Here is a 21,820-nt window from a genome sequence, read left to right as displayed (position 1 = left end):
TCAGATTTTCTCTCTCTTAAGTCAGTCTTGGTAATTTAATTTTTCTGGGAAATCTATTTCGTTTATATATTTTTTCTTTTTTAATAGAGACAGGGTTTCACTGTGCTGTCTAAGCTGGTCTCAAACTCCTAGCCTGAAGTGATCTTCACCCCTCGGTCTTCCAAGTGCTGGGATTACCGCCACCATGCTTGGCCTAGAGTTTTAAAAAATATTATCCACTGGCTGGGCACGGTGGCTCATGCCTGTAATCCCAGCACTTTGGGAGGCCAAGACAGGCGGATCATGAGGTCAGGAGATCAAGACCATCCTGGCTGACACGGTGAAACCCTGTCTCTACTAAAAATACAAAAAATTAGCCGGGCGTGGTGGCGGGCGCCTGTAGTCCCAGCTACTTGGGAGGCTGAGGCAGGAGAATGGCATGAACCCAGGAGGCAGAGCTTACAGTGAGCCTAGATCTGGCCACTGCATTCCAGCCTGGGCGACAGAGCGAGATTCATTTCAAAAAAAAAAAATAGATAGATAGATATTCCACATCCTAGTTACTTCTCTGTTCTTGTAAAATTTTTATTTTTGTGTTTCTTGATTGATAGGCTAGAGATTAGTCAGTGTTGTTATTAATTTTTTCCTAAGAATCAACTGTTTTGTTGATGAAATCTGCTATTTCGTTAGTTTTCAATTTCATTAATGTCTGCTTTCATTCTTTCTGCTTTCTTCATTTTTATGTTCATTCTTAAGTCAATTCTTAGTTTATTTTCTTTGTAATTTTTTTATCATAAAAAGATAGATATAAAATTTACCATCTTAACCATTTTTAAGTATATAGTTCAGTAAAGTACATTCACGTTTTTGTGAAATAGATCTCGAACTTTTTTTCATCTTCCAAAACTGAAACTCTGTAGCCATTAACCAACTTTCCTTTCCCCCTCCTCCTCATCCTTGGAACCATTTTACATTCTGTTACTCTGAATTTGACTATGTTTAGATTTCTTACAGAAGTGGAATCATGTTACATCTTTTCATAATCAGCTTATTTTACCTAGCATAATGTCCTCATGGTTCATCTATGCTATAGCATGTAACAGGATTGCCTTCCTTTTTAAGGTCACTTAATATTTTATTGTATATACCACATTTTGTTTATCCTTCTCTGTTGATGGACACTTGGGTTGCTTCCATCTCTTGCCTATTGTATATAGTGCTGTTGTTTTTGTTTTTGGTTTGTTTGTTTGTTTGTTTTGAGACAGTCTTGCTCTGTCGCCCAGGCTGGAGTGCAGTGGTGCAATCTCGGCTCACTGCAACCTCCGTCTCCCGGGTTCAAGTGATTTTCCTGCCTCAGCCTCCCCCAGTAGCTGGGATTACAAGTGTGTACCACCATGCCACCTAATTTTTTTGTATTTTTAGTAGAGATGGGATTTCACTGTGTTGGCCAGGCCAGTCTCGAACTCCTGATCTTAAGTGATCCGCTCACCTCTGCCTCCAAAGTGCTGGGATTATAGGCATGAGCCACCGCGCCCAGCCTGTAGTTCTGTTTTGAATTTGGGTGTCCAAATATTTCTATGAGACTCTGCTTTCAATTCTTTTGGACATATACCTAGATGTGTATGTAATTTTGAAACATCAAAATTGGTTCTTGGTGCCTTCTGGTTACTTTTAGTAATTTCATCATCGTATTTTTTCCTAATATATTTCTTCAAACATTTTATTTCTTTTTCTCTTGAGACGGAGTCTCACTCTATCGTCCAGGCTGCAGTGCAATGGTGTGGTCTTGGCTCACTGCTGCAACCTTTGCCTCCCAGGTTCAAGTGATTCTCCTGCTTCAGCCTCCTGAGTAGCTGGGATTACAGGCACCTGCCACCACACCTGGATAATTTTTGTATTTTTTTAGTAGAGATAGGATTTTACTATATTGGCTAGGATGGTCTCAAATTCCTGACCTTGTGATCTGCCCTCCTTAGCCTCCCAAAGTGCTGGGATTACAGATGTGAGCCACCACGCTCAGCCCCACACATTTTATTTCTGAGATCTAAATACTTCTTATGGTGATGTGTGCATTTAGTTTTTCTTTCGCTGTTCTCCACTCTCCAAAATCCTTTCCTAAGTCAGTGGTAGGTGACAGTGTCTTGGATTTAGAAGTGCAGTGTAGTTAGAGAAAATTATGCTTTAAATAGCATTGGTACTCTTACAAATTGGGTGGTATTTACTGTTTTTAAAAAATTATTTGAAATGATTTTCTGCTGTGAAGCCATGATGGTATTCATGATTGTGGATGGACTGAAGATTCTGTAAGAAAAAAGTTCCAAAGTTTCTGTTTTTGGCCGGGCATGGCCTCTACTGCCTCTAACCCAACACTTTCTACTGCCTCTAACCCAATAGCGGGTTATTTTCTCCAGGAGGCAGGCAGTGTGTCCCTAGAATTTCAAAACTGGCAGGATGTTTGAAGTTTGTTAAGTGTCAACTGAAGGACAAGAGACAACCTAAGGGAGATGGGTCCCAGATGGTAATAGATGGTGTCCAGAAAGAGAATGGATGGGAAATGATACTGAATACCAATACTTTGAGAGGCCAAGGTGGGAAGATTACTTGAGGCCAGGAGTTCAAAACCAGCCTGGCAAACACATTGAGGACTTGTCTAGATAAAAAAATTAAAAATATTGCAGTTTTTGTGAAATAAGATATGTCTGAAGTGAGTGGTTTTTATACTTTAAACATACTGGTTTTAATTTGGTATAAATGATGGAAGTTTCTCTATAAGCAGCTCTCTCTACATGCAGTGCTTACCTAGAGAAACTTACGTTTAGAAAGATCTGTAAAGTAGTGATCACCCTATTTATGGACTGTTTTCTGCACTTGTTGCCTTCATGTATTTGTATATTTGTGGAAATTAGCAGATGGGTGATAACAGTGTTGAAACTGAAATAGTAAGCTTTTAATCTGAACTTTACAAACTAAAAAAAACTATTCTAAAGGAGCTATGCAATAAATTCTTTTGTTTGGAGGGAAATCTTCAATTCAGTTGAAAGATTACTTTATCAAATAATGATTTACACCCAGCTTCCTCAAAAATCCATGTTACCTTTTTCACTGTGCTATAGCAAGCACTACCTAGCTGATGCAGGACTTGCCGGCAGTGGTGGCCTTTGGGGAAAGCCGGTTCCTACCTCTGGACAGTGCTGGAGAAGTGACTTGGTGTCACTAACTTCATCCATTGTTGGAATTAAAAACTACTTTTCGGCCAGGTCCGGTGGCTCACACCTGTAATCCCAGCACTTTGGGAGGCCGAGGCCGGCAGATCACCTGAGGTCAGGAGACCAGCCTGACCAACATGGTGAAACCCCGTCTCTACTAAAAGTACAAAAATTAGCCAGGTTTGATGGTGCGTGCCTGTAATCCCAGCTACTCAGGAGGCTGAGGCAGAAGAATCAATTGAACCCGAGAGACATGTTGCAGTGAGCTGAGATTGCACCGTTGCACTCCAGCCTGGGCGACAGAGCGAGACTCCGTCTCAAAAACAACAACAACAACAACAAAACCACTTTTCATTTGCCCAGCAGATAGAGATGGGACTAAAGGCAGGGCTGTTTTTTGTTCTTGTTTCTCTTTTTATTTTAATAAACAATATGCCAAATTACAGGGTTATTTTGTAAATAATCATGCCAAAGAAGTATATTGTGAGGGGTTATTTTCTCCAGGAGGCAGACAGTGTGTGTCCCTAGGATTTCAAAAGTGGCAGGATGTTTGAAGTTTGTAAAGTCCCAGTGTCAACTGAAGGACAAGAGCAACCTAAGGGAGACGGGTCCCAGACGGGGAGTAGATGGTGTCCAGAAAGAGCATGGTTAGGAAATGATTCTGAAGGCAGGGGCTATCTTTCTGTTTGTGGTGTTGGCCTGGTTTTATGTTCTAAACCCCTTGGTGCCAGTGTGTCTGGAGACTTCTGAATTATCTAATCACAAGTTTCAAGAAGATAGTTGCAAGACTGATACAAGTATGTGATATATTTAATAATGTATTTTGGACTTTGATTATGTTATATGTTAAAGCTTCACATCAGTTGCCTGTAATTCTTAACATTTGCCCAGTATATAATTTATTCTCTTTCTTTATAGGCATTTGATCTAACAGAGCAAAGATACGTAGCTGTGAAAATTCACCAGTTAAATAAAAACTGGAGAGATGAGAAAAAGGAGAATTACCACAAGTGAGTGATACTTGAGTGTCTGACTTTTTAAAATTAAATAATACCTGTAGTTTGAGCATTATGCTACAAGCTTTACATGCATTGTTGTTGGTTTTGTTTTATGTAATCTTCATAACTGCCCTAAGATAATAAATGTATTCTCAGTATTACAATGAGGAAACTGATGCTTACAGAATTGGAGTAACAGGAAGTGGCTGAGCTAGTATTTAAATCCAGATTTTCCTTAATCCAAAGCCCCAGTACTCTTAACCTTCCTTTCCTTTGTGGCTAGAAATAGCTGTAGTAAATAAAGCCTTCGAAATTATTGTTGCTGGTCGGGCACGGTGGCTCACGCCTGTAATCCCGGCTCTTTGGGAGGCTGAGGCAGTCTAATCACGAGGTCAGGAGATTGAGACCATCCTAGCTAACACAGTGAAACCCTGTCTCTACTAAAAACACAAAAAATTAGCCGGGCGTGGTGGTGGGTGCCTGTAGTCCCAGCTACTCAGGAGACTGAGGCAGGAGAATGGCGTGAACCTGGGAGGCAGAGCTTGCAGTGAGCTGAGATCTCGCCACTGCACTCCAGCCTAGGTGACAGAGCGAGTGTGAGACTCCATCTCAAAAAAAAAAAAAAAAAAAAAAAAAAAAAAAAAAAAAAAAAAAAAAAGAAATCATGGTTGCTTGTCTGTAGAAACTAGACCCTAGGGAGCTGCTGGTGGGTTCTTTCTGCTACTTCAGTCATTTCCTTCTGGAAGAGACTGGGGGCAACTGGTGTGTCTTCGTGGCACCTGTTTGACTTGTTCAGCCTCTCTGTGCTATGTTCTCCTCCCTGTCGCAGTTTGCCCATCTCAAAGTTCTCAGTCTTCAGGGTCACACTTTCTGTGCTTGCTTCTCTATAGAATAGTACTAGTGGCAGTCTTCATCTGTACTTGGGGTGGGGCGTGGGGAGAGGGGGCTTCTTTAAAATGAATTGTTATTATTTGCACAGCTGTGAATTGCTTTGATCCACTAATGTCAGGTTTTGCCTATATCCCCCCAAGCTCCTGAACATTGGAGTTCATGGCTCATTTGCTTTAGAGGCTATGCAGACTTAATTTGCTATTAGGTTCCCCACTGGGCTTAGTTTTGTTTCCTTGTTGTTGGTACAAGTATTGAATCAGACAAGTCCTGCCCCTGAAAGGAGGGGACTGGCTTTTTTGATAAACACCTCGTTTCTATAAAGGCAGCCTTGTTTTTTTGTTTTGTTTTTTGTTTTTGTTTTAATAAATAATAATTTGGAAGGGAAAAAACAGTGGTCTTTGAAGTAGCCCTTTAGTTGGCTTCTAGCCTGGTCCAAGGCAACTCTTGCTCTATACCTCTTGTTCATCAGGAACCCAGAAGTTCTTCCTGTTCCAGACAGATGGGCAGTGGGGCACAGCACTGGAGAAGGGAAGGTTCCTGCTACATTAAGAGCAACAGGGCTTAGCAGAGGGAGAAGGGATGACCTGTGGCACCCTGCGTGTGTTTCTTAGGTGACAGGCAGCTGCAGTCCAGATGCTTCTGAGAGGCAGTTACATTATTATAAGAACATTCCAGTCACTTGACATGTAGGGATGAGTGGCATGCAGTAGTGAGGGGGCCAGGAGCACTTCAGAGAAGGAAAGCACATGTTGTTCTGACCAGTTATAAATGAGCAATGCCCCTACTGTGTTGAGACTCTAAGAATGCCTAAGGGTGTTAGACCAGCACATGCTTCTCTTTAAAAATGCCCTCTAGGGACCAACCTTGGTCAACCTCGAGAACATAGTTCCTGTGCTGAGACATGTATGTATTTTGCCTAGTCTGAGTAACCAGGTTTCTGGCTGACCTTGCAGAGAACTCTAGTATTGGATACCACAGCAACTGCAGATGGGCGTTCTGCTCATCTAGCCTTTTGAAACAGTGAGGAGTGGAAGCCGGGCCTTGTCCCTCCTTCAAACAGTTGGCAAGCACTCTGAGTCGTGGCGGGTATGGATTGGATGTCAGAGAGCACGTGAAGGGGATGGTCTTATTTGTCTTAAGTTCTTTGCCATTCAAGTTCCAGGCTGGCGTTGGTGCCTTTCTACTCTGTTTCCTCATCAGAGAGGGGATCATGGTGCCTGAGCTCATCTGAGGAGGGGGCATTTCCCATTTGGCAGACACCCTGGGTAGAGGTTGTGTGAGTTCTCGTGGCCTCCATTCTTGCATTGGGAGGGTGGGGGGAATTCTTTTTTTTTCCCCCCCAATCAGGAAGCAGCACTGAGGGGACAATTCTTAAGTATCTCCACCTTTCTTTTGAAAGAATTGGCTTTCTAAGTGATATGAAATCATAGTCATATATTTCAGGCTATAGAAAATGGTGAATTGACAAAATGTCATTAACTGCTTTGAACTAAAAGGAGACTTACATCAAGCACATAACAGACATTGATGAGTGCTTTAAAAAATCAGTATTAAACTAAAAAGTAGTATACTTCAGTGTTGTGACATTATAAAATATGAAAATGCTATAACCCTGCTAGTAAGGTCTGTTAATTGCTTTTCCATTCATGGGGATGACCTCCCAGTCCCATCTGGAATCAAGACATTTATTCTGATAAAAAAGAAGGCAAATTTCAAAAGAAAATAAAAGATGTTTGTTTTGTTGTATTTTGAATTTCGTTCTGTCACTTCATTCCTCTCCTCCTCCTACCATAAACAAAAAGTAAACTGATTATATTTTACTTTTACATTATAAAAACACAAATTTTATTTAAAAAATTTATTTTAAAAATTTAGTATTTCTGAACTGCTTAAACTCCCTCAAATAACATATTAAAAATTCTACAGTAGGAAAAATTTCATGTAGAATTATTTGTAGAAGTAATTTGTATTGGAGTCAGTATGCTTTTGTATGATACTCTATTCTAATTTTTTAAACATAAAAGCAAGCATTTTGAAAAATCTAAATATATATCAACTTATAAGAGAGTAAAAGACATTTTGGTGGATGAGTTTCTTCCAGTTTCTCATTAAAGTCTCTGTGTTTGTAGTACATGGATCCCTTGGATTATAAGTTGAAAGTTGAACATGGCTCAGTCATTGCCTTGCTGATGAAGTAAGAGATGCAGGTTTAGAGCTGGGCACAGATTCAGCGACACTCTTCAAATTCCGTTAATTGGCGAGGACTTTGAATGACATTTTGATTCTTAAATTTTTGCCACCTCTTTTTTACTCTGTTTTCTGTACCTCAAAAAGAGAAATTGGTTTCTGCTCTAAAATGCACAAAATCAAGAAGTTAAAAGGGTCGAGCGCTATACATTTATAGCATGCTAGAGTGAAAAATAACTTAAAACAGTGATCTGTTTAGTCCCTGGATTTTTAAACTTTTTGTTTGTTTGTTTTTTGTTTTTTTGAGACAGAGTCTCATCTGTCGCCCAGACTGGAGTGCAGTGGCGCGATCTCCGCTCACTGCAAGCTCTGCCTCCCGGGTTCACGCCATTCTCCTGCCTCAGGCTCCCGAGTGGCTGGGACTACATGTGCCTGCCACCACGCCCGGCTAACTTTTTTGTATTTTTAGTAGAGACAGAGTTTCACTGTGTTAGCCAGGGTGGTCTCATTCTCCTGACCTCGTGATCCACCTGCCTCGGCCTCCCAAAGTGCTAGGATTACAAGCATGAGCCACTGTGTCTTTGTCTCAGAAACAAAGACAGCAGCACCCTTATTTTATCAAATGCAGTATTATAAGGAATGTAATTTAAAATGCAAGTGTGCTGGCAGAAAGGGGACTGATAATTCTGTGACTCTGCAGTTGCAGAAGCTCCATGTAGGAGATTATTTGGACATAGCGATTACCCCTCTTAATCAGGTACTACCTCCTTCAGGGCACATGAGATCATATTAAATTCTTTTTTTTGAGATGGGGTCTCACTGTGTTGCCCAGGCTGGTCTTGAACTCCTGGGCTCAAGCAGTCTTCCCAGTTCAGCCTGTCAGAGTGCTGGGATTACAGGTATGAGCCACCACACCCAACAAGATTATATTAAATTCTCTTTACTATTTCTTGAATGTATTTTTTAGTCAGTTTTGTAAAACAAAAATGTACATACTTTTTCCTCTCCTGCTTATTGCCCCTAAGCCTTTAAATTCTAAACAGATTGTAATGCATCCTATTTAGGAGCTAGATTTGGTGATGTGTATGATTACTAATAGAAAATCTGGGCTGGGGCCGGGCGCGGTGGCTCAAGCCTGTAATCCCAGCACTTTGGGAGGCCAAGTCAGGCGGATCACAAGGTCAGGAGTTCGAGACCAGCCTGACCAATATGGTGAAACCCCACCTCTACTAAAAATACAAAAATTAGCCAGGGGTGGTGGCAGACGCCTGTAGTCCCAGCTACTCAGGAGGCTGAGGCAGGAGAATCGCTTGAACCTGGAGGCGGAGGTTATAGTGAGCCGAGATCGGGCCACTGCACTCCAGCCTGGGAGACAGAGCAAGACTCCATCTCAAAAAAAAAAGAAGAAAATCTGGGCTGGGGGTAGTGGTCCACACCTATGATCCCAGCACTTTGGGAGGCCAAGGTGGGCGGATCACGAGGTCAGAAGTTTGAGACCAGCCTGGCCAATATGGTGAAACCCAGTCTCTACTAAAAATGCAAAATTAGCTGGGTGTGGTGGCACGCACCTGTAATCTCACCTACTTGGGAGGCTGAGGCAGAAGAATAGCTTGAACCCAGGAGGTGGAGGTTGCAGTAAGTTGAGATGGCACCACTGCACTCCACCTTGGGTGACAGAGCAAGACTCTGTCTTAAAAGAAAAAGAAAATCTGTATGTTTCTAGCCCTTCTGTAAAATATGAAGAAAAGTGCTCTTAGTACTCTGTGTAAAACTGTACTGTTAAATATATGTGTGTAATTAAAAAAAAAAAAAGACAAGTATGGAGCTACTTTGGTGGAATTGGGGGTTGGGGAGGCCAAAGCTACATTTGCCGAGTGTCTGCAGCAAGCTTACTTCAAAACATCCAGTCCAGTGATGCCGAAACTGAAGCTCAGAGAGGTGAAGCCACAGAGCCACAACAAGGAGCCAGGCCTCTGTGTTCCCAGGGTAGTGTGTGTTCTAACACCACTCTGCCTCAGTGCTGGCAAGTCGTTTTTTGGAAAAACGTAAAGATGATGAAATGAAGCATCAGGGGAGGCAAAATGGCCAAAAATGGCAGCTTGAAAACTAAGCCCAAATAGTTTCCATTGGGGAAAAATATATGTAATTATTTTCAGATTCCTATTTCTCCCTTTCCCCACTTCCCCTAATTTTTTCCTCAGCTTTTCTTTAGTTGAGTACTTTCTTTGTATTTTTGGTATACTGTAGTTTACCCGTTTCTGAAAACATCACTGTTTTTTTAGTTTTATTTTACCATACTATGGAAAGTGTCCCCTTTCCAACTAGCCTTATAACAAGATGTCCTAAGCCAAATAGTGCTGAATTACTTAAAATATCACAGTTACTCTCTTTGTAAATAAGAACCACTTTTTTTTTTGAGACGGAGTTTTGCTCTTGTTGCCCAGGCTGGAGTGCAATGGCACAATCTCAGCTTACTACAACCTCCGCCTCCTGGGTTCAAGCAATTCTCCTGCCTCAGCCTCCCAAGTAGCTGGGATTACAGGCATGCGCCACCACCACCCCGGCTAATTTTGTATTTTTTTTTTAGTCGAGACAGGGTTTCTCCATGTTGGTCAGGCTGGTCTTGAACTCCCGACCTCAGGTGATCTGCCCACCTTGGCCTCCCGAAGTGTTGGGATTACAGGCGTGAGCCACCACGCCTGCCAGAACTACATTCTTAAAATAGTATTGGTAATTATATTGTGTAAGCATATTCTGTTGTTGTTCTAAAATTCAGAATATGAATATATCAGGCTATACAGTACACTTTTGTTCCTTATGAAATGATTTTAAACTAGAAAAGTACCTTAAAAATGCTAATCATGTTAGTCATATGTTGCTTAACAATGGGACTACGTTTTGAGAAATGCATCGTTAGGTGATTTTGTTGTGCAAACATCACAGAGTGTACTTAATGTAAGCTTAGATGGTATAGCCTAGTATATACCTAGGCTGTATGGTATAGCCCATTGCTCCTAGGCTACACACCTGTATAGCATGTTACTGTACTGAATACTATAGGCCAGTGGTTTCCAACCTTTTTGGCACCAGTGACCAGTTTTGTGGAAGACAGTTTTTCCATGGACCGGGGGTGGGGGGAGAGATGGTTTCAGGATGATTCAAGCGCATTGTATTTATTGTGTCGTTTATTTCCATTACTATTATATTGTAATATATACCGAATTAATTATACAGCTTACCATAATGTAGAATCAGTGGGAGCCCTGAGCTTGCTTTCCTGCAGTTAAACGGTCCCATCTGGTGGTCATGGGAGACAGTGACAGATCATCAGGTGTTAGGTTCTCATAAGGAGCACACAACCTAGATCCCTAGCATGCACAGTTCACAGTAGGGTTTGCACTCCTATGAGAATCTGCCGCTGCTGATCTGACAGACCAGGAGCTCAGGTGGTCATGCGAGCTATGGGGAACAGCTGTAAACACAGATGAAGCTTCGTTCATTCACCTACTGCTCACCTCCTGCTGTGTGGCCCAGTTCCTAACAAGGCACGGACCTGTACTGGGTTGGGGACCCCTGCTATAGACAATTGTGTTACTAATTGTGTATGTAAGCATATCTAAGCATAGAAAAGATACAGTAAATATACAGTATAAAAATGGTACACCTGTACCATTAATAGAATTTGCAGAACTGGAAGTTGCTCTGAGTGAGTCAGAGTCTAGGATAATATTGCACACTACTGTAGACTTTATAAACACTGTACACAAAGGCTACACTACATTTATTAAAAATTTTTTCAAGTGTAAATCTTTGCTGACTGTAACCTTTTTGCTGTAGAAACTGCCTTTTTAAAAAAACTTTTTGACTCTTATAAATAACACTTAGCTTTAAAAAAACTCATTGTACACAGTTGTATGAAAATATTTTCTTTCCTTGTATCCTTATTCTATAAGCTTTTTTCTATTAAATTTTTTTTTTAAACATTTTTTTGTTAAGAACTAAGGGACACTCTCATTAGCCTAGGCTTGCACAGGGTCAGGACCATCCATATCACTTTCTTCCATCTCCATCTTGTCCCACTGGAAGCTCTTCAGGGACAATAACATGCACGAAGCTGTCACCCCCTATGATAACAATGCTTTCTCCTGGGATACCCCCTGAAGGACCTGCCTGAGTTTGTTTTATAGTTACAATTTTTTTTTTTTTAATAAGTAGATGGGAGTACATTCTAAAATTTTTTTTTATTTTTTTGAGATGGAGTTTTGCTCTGTCACACTTAGGCTGGAGTGCAGTGGTGTGATCTAGCTCACTTCCATCTGCTTTCTGGGTTCAAGCATCTCTCCTGCCCCAGCCTCCCAAGTAGTGGGATTACAGGTGCGCACCACCACTCCCTGCTGCTTTTTGTGTATTTAGTAGAGATGGAGTTTCTCCATGGTGGCCAGGCTGGCCTCAAACTCCTGACCTCAAGCGATCCGCCTGCCTCAACCTCCCAAAGTGCTGGGATTACAGCCATGAGCCACTACCCCCGTGTCTAAAATTTAAATAATTAAAAAGTACAGTGCAGGCCAGGTGCCGTGGCTCATGCCTGTAATCCCAGCACTTTGGGAGGCCAAGGCGGGCAGATCACTTGAAGTCGGGAGTTCCAGATCAACCTGGCCAACATGACGAAACCCCCTCTCTACTAAAAATACAAAAATTAGCTGGGCATACTGGTATGTGCCTGTAATCCCAGCTACTTGGGAGGCTGAGGCAGGAGAATCGCTTGAACCTGGGAGGCAAAGGCCACAGTGAGCTGAGATCGCGCCACTGCACTCCAGCCTTGGCAACAGAGTGAGACTCAATCTCAAAAATAAAAAAAGTGGCCAGACACGGAGGCTCAAGCCTGTAATCCCAGCACTTTGGGAGGCCGAGACGGGCGGATCACGAGGTCAGGAGATCGAGACCATCCTGGCTAACACGGTGAAACCCCGTCTCTACTAAAAAATACAAAAAAACTAGCCGGGCGAGGTGGCAGGCGCCTGTAGTCGGGAGGCTGAGGCAGGAGAATGGCGTAAACCCGGGAGGTGGAGCTTGCAGTGAGCTGAGATCCGGCCACTGCGCTCCAGCCTGGGTGACAGAGCGAGACTCCGTCTCAAAAAAAAAAAAAAAAAAAAAGTGCAGTATAGTAAGCCCTCGCTTAATAGCAATGATAGGTTCTTGGAAACTGCAACTTTAAGGGAAACAAGGTGTAACAAAACCAATTTTACCATAGGCTAATTGACATAAACAAGAGTTAAGTTCCTGTGGCATATTCCTGGTCACAAAAACATCACCCAGCTTCTAAATAAAGACTAAAACACTTGTAATACTAAACGTTGAAATATGTATGAGCTTTATATAAATTTAAGAAAGATTAATAGAAACAAGGTAACATTTACCCACTCATTCCCCACTCAGGGTTGAGGGTGGCCAGAGCCTATATCAGCAGCTCAGGGGCAAGGTGGGAGCCACCCTAGACAGGATGCCGTCCCATTGCATGGCAGGTGCATGCACACACACACACACACACACACACACACACAGGGACCATGTGGATATGCCAGTGAACCCAACCCATGTGCCTTTGGGATGTGGGAGGAAAGCAGAATAACCTGAGAAAACCCATGCAGACAGGGGAAGAACACACAGACTCCACATGGACAGTGGTGCCGACCAGGAATTGATTTTTTTTTTTTTTTGAGGCAGAGTCTAACTTTATCACCCAGGCTAGAGTGCCATGGCGCAGTCTTGCCTCACTGCAGTCGCCGCCTCCCAGGTTCAAATGATTCTTCTCCCTCAGCCTCTTGAGTAGTGGGGATTACAGGTGGCCACCACCACACCTAGCTAATTTTTGTATTTTTAGTAGAGACGGGTTTCACCATGTTGGTCAGGCTGGTCTCGAACTCCTGACCTCAGGTATCTACCCACCTCGGCCTCCCAAAGTCCTGGAATTACAGGCATGAGCCATGGTGCCTAGCTGACTTTTTTTTTTTTTATTAGCGTTATAACAAAATGATGTTATTTAAGGGCCTGCTGTATAGTAAATACATAAACCAATTATGTATTCATTTATTATCATTATCGAGTGTTATATACTGTAGATAACTGTATGTGCTAGACTTTAATATGGCTGGCAGCACAGTAGGTTTGTTTCCACCAGCATCACCACAAGCATGAGTAATGCATTGTGCAGTGACCTCTTGACTGCTGGGTCACCAGGTGATAGGATTTTTCAGCTCTGTTGTACTTTTTTTTTTCTTCCTCAGTTCATGGGAAGCTCTGTTATACTCTTATGGGACCCCTGTCATATATGTGGCTTAGCATCATTGACCGAAGGGTTGTTATGCAGTGGATGACTGCATCAAATATGCCATTCCAAGAAAACTGGGGTTCCATAATCTCACATTTCATAGTTTATTAGAATAAAGTAAAGCTAATAGCACTTAAATTATTTTTGTAAGAAGAAGAATTTAAAAACAAAAACTACAAAGTACTGCTAATTGATTTATGTAATAGATAATCCTTTAACCTAAGGGGTTTACATGATAAAAATGACCCCTTTGGTGTTACTCCAGCATATATACATTTACAGATATGATTTCATGTATCAGCTTTAGAGGAGGGGGGAAAATAACTGTCCTTGTTATTTTAAAATCTATGATACTTGAGTATAAGTGGAAAAGAGGTGTGATTATCATAGAATGAACTTGAAAGGGATAAAAAGGGTTGACATCTGTTCACTTAACAAATATTTGAGCACCTATTATTTTATTTATTTATTTTTTTTGGAGATGGAGTCTCGCTCTGTCGCCAGGCTGGAGTGCAGTGGCGTGACCTCAGCTCACTGCAACCTCCATTTCCTGGGTTCAAGTGATTCTTCTGCCTCAGCCTCCCGAGTAGCTGGGACCATAGGTGCGCACCACCACGCCCAGCTAAGTTTTTATTTTTAGTAGAGACGAGGTTTCACCATGTTGGCCAGGATGGTCTCTATCTCTTGAGCTTGTGATCCACCCGCCTCAGCCTCCCGAAGTGCTAGGGTTACAGTCGTGAGCCACTGCGCGAAGCCAGAGCACCTATTATTTTCTCAATGGCTTGGTAGATTCCAATAGAGAAAATAGGATGAGCCAAGAGAGAAGTCAGATGAGGGACCAGATGGACCAGAATGGAATTAACATGTGGAGACAATAGAGAAATGATTGAATATTTAGGAAGATCTTTGAAGAGTTCTAAAAGGTAGGCCAATATACCTTCTTGTTAATTTTCCCTTTTGTTTACAGGCATGCATGTAGGGAATACCGGATTCATAAAGAACTGGATCATCCCAGAATAGTTAAGCTGTATGATTACTTTTCACTGGATACTGACTCGTAAGTGCTGTGCTGTTTTACCTTAACAGTTATATTATTTTCTTGCAATGTTGATTGTTCATGGAATAGAGCTGAACTCTGGGTCTAGGACATACCCTCTGAGGGAACCAAATATATTAATTTGTGGACAAATGATCAAACATAAATTCAAATTTGGGTCAGTAAGAAACCTCTAGGCCAAAGGACCATGCACTTGTGTGCCAGTAAATGTTTAACAACCAGCTTGGTATGAAGAGAGACAGGGCTAATTTGTAATGTTTGCCAGTTTCCGTAGTGTAGATATTCCTCCTGTGTCCAATTTTGATGTACCACCTGTTTATTTTTTTAAAACATCTTAATTATTATTCACATACTATATGATTCACACATGTAAAATATACAGTTTACTGGTTTTCAGCATATTCATAGATATATACAACCACCAGAGCCAATTTTAGAATTTTTTCACCACCTCAAAAGAAACCCCATACCTTTTACTACTATTCCTCTATTCCACTATTCCATCCCTCTGCCCTCACCCTAATCTGTCTGTTTTATCTCTATAGATTTCCTATTCTGGACTCTCATATGCATGGAATCATATAGTATATGGACTTTTATTGCTGGCTTCTTTCACTTAGCATGATGTTGTCAAGTTTCATCCTTGTAGCATGTATCGGTACTTCATTCCTTTTTATGACAAAATAATATTCCATCGTGTGGGTATACCACATTTTGCTTATCTGTTTGTCCTACCAGTGGTTTGATAACCCGCTCACAAAACTCTTGAAAATTTAAGTCAGCTCTTGGAAACTGACATGAGTTGGTGCCAGCATGCCGCTGACGTGCACTAGTGAGTGTAGACTGTTCAAGAGAGTTTCTGCTCACCCCAGAGACTCTTATGAACATTGCCAGACTTTTTTTAAAAAGTACTGGCTGTGTGATTTTATCCTAGAATGAGACAACAAATGTGGCACTAATGAAGACAAGGCTCAGTGCAACATATTGAAATACAGGCTTATAGGCTTATAGGATGTTAGAATAGGAAGGGTTCTCAGAGTCCAGCCTTTTCGTTTTATAGGAGGATTTTGAGGACCAGAGAAGTTAAATGGCTTGTCTGAGATCGTTGGTAATTGCGGTCATTGCTGTATTTTGTTACTTGGTATCGGTAAGCTCCTGTGCCTCTGGGTTTACCCAGCCGTTTAGTTGGATATATCTCAACATTTGGAAATGTTTCTCTGTAGAAGTCTGAACTGAATCGGAATATGTCCTAGGTCTAGACTCCAGGTTCCCTCAGCCTCCCAGGGTAATTCTAGGAGTTTTAAGCCATCTCTGTTCTAGCCAACAGTCTCAGAGATGGCTGTGCAAACCGCTGGCTCACATTTAGAAATAACCCCAAAGAGGACTATAATTCCCTTTGGAAACATGACCTGGGCCATTCTCTCAGGGATTTCTTCTTCTCATTTGGATAGCCCTGGCACTGAGCTTAGCCATGTGTGTTTCACATGGAGTGGAATTTTTTTAAAAAGATCTAGTTAGAGGGCAGGATTGGGAAACCAGGGGCAGGTCATGACATCACTGTTTTGCTTTGAGTAGATTTCTTCAGTACTAGGTAAACCCCCCTTTCTGAACTATTAAATCAGACTCAAATTATCTGCTGTTTTGAATTGTATACACACTTTTAACTAATGTGAGAAATTGAGTTGGTTCTATACTATTCTCGAGTTGATTACTTTGTTCTTTCTATTGCATGTATGATGAATTTTCACCAAAAATAAGTCAGACCATGATTTTTAGAACATCTTCTGAGAATTGTTTGGGTATTAAAAGTGAGGCTTTATTTTATTATTATTAATTTTTTTTTTTTTTTTGAGGCTCTGTTGCCCAGGCTGGAGTGCAGTGGTGCCATCTTGGCTCACTGCAACCTCCGCCTCCCAGGTTCAAGTGATTCTCCTACCTCAGCCTCCCGAGTGGCTAGGATTACAGATGCACGCCACCATGCCTGGCTAATTTTTTCTTTTTTTAGTAGATACAGGGTTTCACCATGCTGGGCAGGCTGGTCTTGAACTCCTGACCTTGTGATCCACCCGCCTCAGCCTCCCAAAGTGCTGGGATTACAAGCTTTAGCCACTGTGCCTGACTGAAAGTGAGGCTTTATTTTCAACTTGCATTTGGGTCAAAGAATCATTTCATTGAGCATGAGTCTGTATTTCAGATTTCAGAATCTCAGGTCAGAGAAATCTATAAATTTCAGACATTTATTTTATTTTGTTTTATTTGAGATGGAGTGTTGCTCTGTTGCCCAGGCAGTAATGCAGTGGCATGATCTTGGCTCACTGCAACCTCCACCTCATGGGTTCAAGCAATTCTCGTGCCTCAGTCCCCCAAGTAGCTGGGATTACAGGTGTGCACCACCATACCTGGCCAATTTTATATATTTTTAGTAGAGACGGAGTTTCACTGTATTGGCCAGGCTGGTCTCAAACTCTTGGCCTCAAGTGATCCGCCCATCTCTGCCTTCCAAATTGCTGGGATTACAGCAGACATTTGTTTTCAGATACAGTGCTAGAATGCCCTGCTATGTTTCGTAAGATGCCTAAGATATTGTTTGGTTTGTGGAGTCCACAGGACCATGTGTGTCCATATTCAATTGCAGTGCTTTATGAAGGCCTCAAATTGCCCAGTGGCCCATAGCGCTAGTCCTAAACCTGTTTGCTCTCAGTTCTGTTCCTCGCCCTTTTGCTGCTCTGTATCTTCGGGGGGTTGGTCCTTGTAGGCTGTGTTTACCAGGCCCATGTGTCCATTGGTGTCCTGCTGGTTTCAGCCAATGTGAAGCAGAAATGGGAGGGGGTCTCCACCTCCTCTCCCATCCTGCAATTCTAGTTTCCCCTGGTGACCCTGGGTTCTGGTTTCACCATCTCCTTCCTTCTGGCCCGCTCGCCTGAGGGTGCTAATGGCTTCCTGCTGTATGATCTCCAGGGTGCCTCACTGACCAGTTTGTCTTCTCAGCTCTTCCATCATCTGTATGATCAGTTCCCTGAATTAAAGTCTCTCTGTTTTAAATGATCAAGTGGTTTTGTTTTTTTTTTTTCCAAGCTAGACCCTGACTGATACACCCACATTATCACAACTTAGAATACTTGAAAAGGTATTCATCCCTCAGGGATATTCACACAGTTCAGGATACCTTACTTCAGAGTATAATGCCTTGGAAGATAGGCACATGACCTGTGATGCCACAAATGGCATATGGTTTTATGTTTGGGTATGACATATTGACATAAGTGAAGGAAAGAGAGCCCGCATACATTTGTTAGAACCGTAGATGCTGTACTTTACAAGCCCTTTTACACCTTATGTTTAAGAAAAATTGTAGTGCAGTATTGTGCCAAGCTGTCAGGAGACATAATATGTGGTCAGTTTTTGGGACATGGGCAAACTCTAGATTCTTCCTTATTGTCAGCACTCAGGGTTATTTAAAATGTTTGCAGTGCGAATTGTATACCTAGCTGAAATTGCGCCACTGCACTACAGTGTAGGCAACAGAGTGAGACAGAATCTCGAAAAAAAAAGGGAGAATTGTGTACTTGATCACATTCTAGTTGTTTAGACATGGATGTGTGACATGGGTGTGTAAAGGACCCCCTTCCAAGAAGATACCTAGTTTAAATACATTATAGTTCTTATCGATATTCTTATAGTCTAGACTCAAGAAGAGGTCTGCCATGGGTGAACCCAAGCACAACAGATTCCAACATTGAGGGTGTGGAGACTCTTCAAGAGAATAAGCAGTTTCTTACTAGAAACCCCTCAGCTAATACTGAATAAAGAATCGAAGAGTATTTTAAGGAACAAAGAAGAAAGGAGTGAGAAGCTAATGACGTGAAGTTTTCACCTGGGACTGATTTAGGTAGTCTTAATCTGCTTGCTCTTATTCCATGGTTAAATGTCGGTTTATTTGTTTTTAGGTTTTGTACAGTATTAGAATACTGTGAGGGAAATGATCTGGACTTCTACCTGAAACAGCACAAATTAATGTCGGAGAAAGAGGCCCGGTCCATTATCATGCAGATTGTGAATGCTTTAAAGTACTTAAATGAAATAAAACCTCCCATCATACACTATGACCTCAAACCAGGTATGTCTGACTTCTAGGAGACAGTATTAGTTGGTTTTCTTTGGTCTTATAAGTGACTTTTAATTTGATAAAGTTAGAGAAATTCACAGCAGCCAAGACAGGCTAATAACGTCTGACTTTTGATTGCCTGGGTAGGTGTGGGAAAAAAGAGTCCTGGCTAAGCAGGACTGGGTTTAGGAGGGTGTGTTGGATTAAATACTCTGGAGAAACAATACCTTTATCTTTGGAGCCAGGGCAGTTCATGATGTGAGTCTCATTAAGAAAGAACCGTTCCGGCACGTTCAGTTTTGTATTTTTCCCATGACTCATACTACGTAACAGTTCCTCTGCTTCAGGTCTCTTTGATAAGAGCCCCCAAATTAATAACTTATTTTATTTATGTGCCTCCCATTTCAATAAATTTCAAGCAGAATTTTTCATCTTTTTGTATGGTTATTATCTAGCTTTGATGGTCATCAGCAAAGAGTACAGGGCAGCTAGAGTCCTTACCTCTATTTTTTATTATTATCTTCAGCTGTGTTTTAGAAATCTGCATATGTTCTATAGACAACTCTTAACAGCTTAGCTTGGGCATTAGGAAGATGGTCCACATTTACCTTCTGGTGTTGCAAAATTGTAAACTTTGCTTTACTCTTCTGGTAGGTGCATATTACATCTCATTGACTATTCTCTAATGTTCTAATATAACTCAGGTGACTACAACATTAATTATAATGAAGAAATTTTTTTAAAGATGGCTATTTTGTGAATGAATTTTCCGTAACTGAATTCAACACTTTTCCTGCCATGGGAGCTGTAGGTGGTGCTGTGGTGCTAGCTTTGGTTCCCTTACATGTTTTCTTTGATTCCTCCCCCACACCCCAAGTACTGTTCTAAACAGGGTAATTTAGAGATCCTCACTGAAAGTTCAGATGAAAGTGTCCTGTCATTTTTGACCAAGTGAAGAAGGATATTTTACTTTAGCCAGTTATTGTTATTTCCAGAGTTCATCATAGTGGTGGTTTTGGCACATTAAGCAGGTGATTCTTAGAAAATAGAAGTTTCAGCAGATGCGGAGGGCTCTCCCTGAGTATCCAGAGTCCAGATTGCTTGATTCCCAAGATGTGGATGTTTGCTTTTGCAAGAGTTTGAGTTCTTATCTGCTATTACTTTGGGTTTTTCTCTTAATCAGTAAGTCTCTGCTTATTCATGAAGGTTTTTATTTTTTAGGTAATATTCTTTTAGTAAATGGTACAGCATGTGGAGAGATAAAAATTACAGATTTTGGTCTTTCGAAGATTATGGATGATGATAGCTACAATTCAGTGGATGGCATGGAGCTAACATCACAAGGTGCTGGCACTTATTGGTAGGTATCCAGGAGCTCTGCCAGGTTGGCTATAGAGATGTGGCTCTGCTCTGCTGAAGTGTTGATAATGAATTAATTGCTGTATGCTATCTGCTAGGCAAAAATCCATAAACCAAAGCAGACTTTCTCCCCAAATCGTTACTATCTTTTCAGCAGTTTGACTCTTGGTATTTACATTAATTTGTCTTAATTTTTCTTTCCTTTCTTGAAAACCCTTAAGAAGAAGGAAAGCTTATATGTGGCCAGGTACTTGCAATGTATGTTTTCTGCACAGAGTTGGCCTTGCAAGTCAGTAGAGAGCAAGGTTGCCCATGTGGTGTATATGAAGAATGGCCCCAAAATCTTTCTTGTCCAAATACAGGTCTCTCTTCATGGGTTAATGGGATAAGGGATTTGTCTCAAGAGTTGCCTGAGGATGTTGGACTGTAGGGAGTTATAAGGATCAGAATGAAACGTAACTATAGCGCGTATGAAATCTATACAGGAAAAAGTGACCACAATTTACCAGAAGTTTATCCGTGTCTGTTAGCCATGTTCTGAAAGTTTTTGAGGCACATTTCTTCCCATCTCTTGTCACCTGTCTTTCCCTAGCCACCCCACCCGAGCTAGCTCTGCCTGCCAGTTTTATGCTTCTATTTCTGCCTACAATAACCTTTGGCCATTAGAACCATAAAAGATACCTGAAACTCAGGCCTTTAACTCTATGGTTATAAAAGTGTGTTAACAAAGCTTCCTCTTCCATTTTGAGGTGGTCACACAAGCCACATATTGGTGTATATAAAGAATGGCCCCCAATTTTTTTTTAGTCCAAATACAAGTCTCTCTTCATGGCTTAATGGGATGAGGGATTTCTTTCAAGAGTTGCAAAAGAAGGCTCTATAGCACCAACAGAGGGGCAACACATATTATTTGTACCCCAGGGAAGGTGGTCAAATCACTTACCTTTGGAACTGGAGGGTCCTGGACCTTAGCAGACAGTACTGACTGTCTGGGAATCAGAGGTAGAGGAGGAAGCAGAGGGGCATGATCTACACAACACACAGCATCAGCCCTGTGCTCATCATGAAGCTTGCCAATAACACCATGGACACAATGCCCCGGTTTCTGTTGCTCCTTACTGCTTGTGAAAATGGTACCTATAGTAAAAAGTCAGTCCCTAAATTAAAACTTTGAAATTATAGATTTAAAATAGAAGCTACATTTACAGTGTTTATTCACTATGGTGGTTATTGTGGGCTAGTGTTCCTGTCACTGAGTGATACAAAAATATCTGCTGCTGAAAATTCTGGAAACAGGTCTATACCTCTGCTATATAAATTCACTGGAATTTGGATTTGAGCTTTGTGTTTGATAGTTTTTTTTTTTTTTTTAGGCACAGTTTTTTCGCATTTAAAATAGTTACTGCTATAGTTGTTTACCTACAAAAATTCAGTGATTAGAATTTAAGTAAAAATTGTGTGATGCAAGGGATTTTGCTTCAGAGTAGTCTGTAGGGAAAAATGGTGAAGATTGGCCACATGTTGATAATTCTTGAAGCTGGATGGTGCTTACTTAGGGGGTCATTTTACTGTTCTTTCTACTTTAGATTATAGTTGAGATTTTTAATAATTTAAGGTAAGACAGAGCTTCTGAGAAGATTAAGTGTTAGAGGTTTCTATGAAGGTTTGAAGAGTCTCCAAATTGGTAGAAATATTGTCATAATCACCATC

The 21,820-nt window shown here is 41.3% G+C and overlaps 1 protein-coding gene across 14 annotated transcripts in view; it reads left to right on the top strand.

Moving 5' to 3' along the window:
* TLK2 (tousled like kinase 2) overlaps nt 1-21,820 on the top strand; it is a 139,328-nt gene that overhangs the window by 105,665 nt on the left and 11,843 nt on the right. For all 14 annotated transcript variants that reach the window (XM_008012200.3, XM_037993190.2, XM_008012201.3 and 11 more), the window contains 4 exons: nt 4,104-4,195; nt 14,557-14,646; nt 18,594-18,763; nt 19,973-20,111. In XM_008012200.3, coding sequence (XP_008010391.1) covers nt 4,104-4,195; nt 14,557-14,646; nt 18,594-18,763; nt 19,973-20,111 — 491 coding nt within the window. The remainder of the gene's footprint in view (nt 1-4,103; nt 4,196-14,556; nt 14,647-18,593; nt 18,764-19,972; nt 20,112-21,820) is intronic.

The sequence above is a fragment of the Chlorocebus sabaeus genome, chromosome 16 (assembly GCF_047675955.1).
Source record: "Chlorocebus sabaeus isolate Y175 chromosome 16, mChlSab1.0.hap1, whole genome shotgun sequence".
Lineage (NCBI taxonomy): Eukaryota > Metazoa > Chordata > Mammalia > Primates > Cercopithecidae > Chlorocebus > Chlorocebus sabaeus.
Note: the sequence above shows the minus strand (reverse complement) of the source record. Positions and strands in the feature narration are given on the sequence as shown.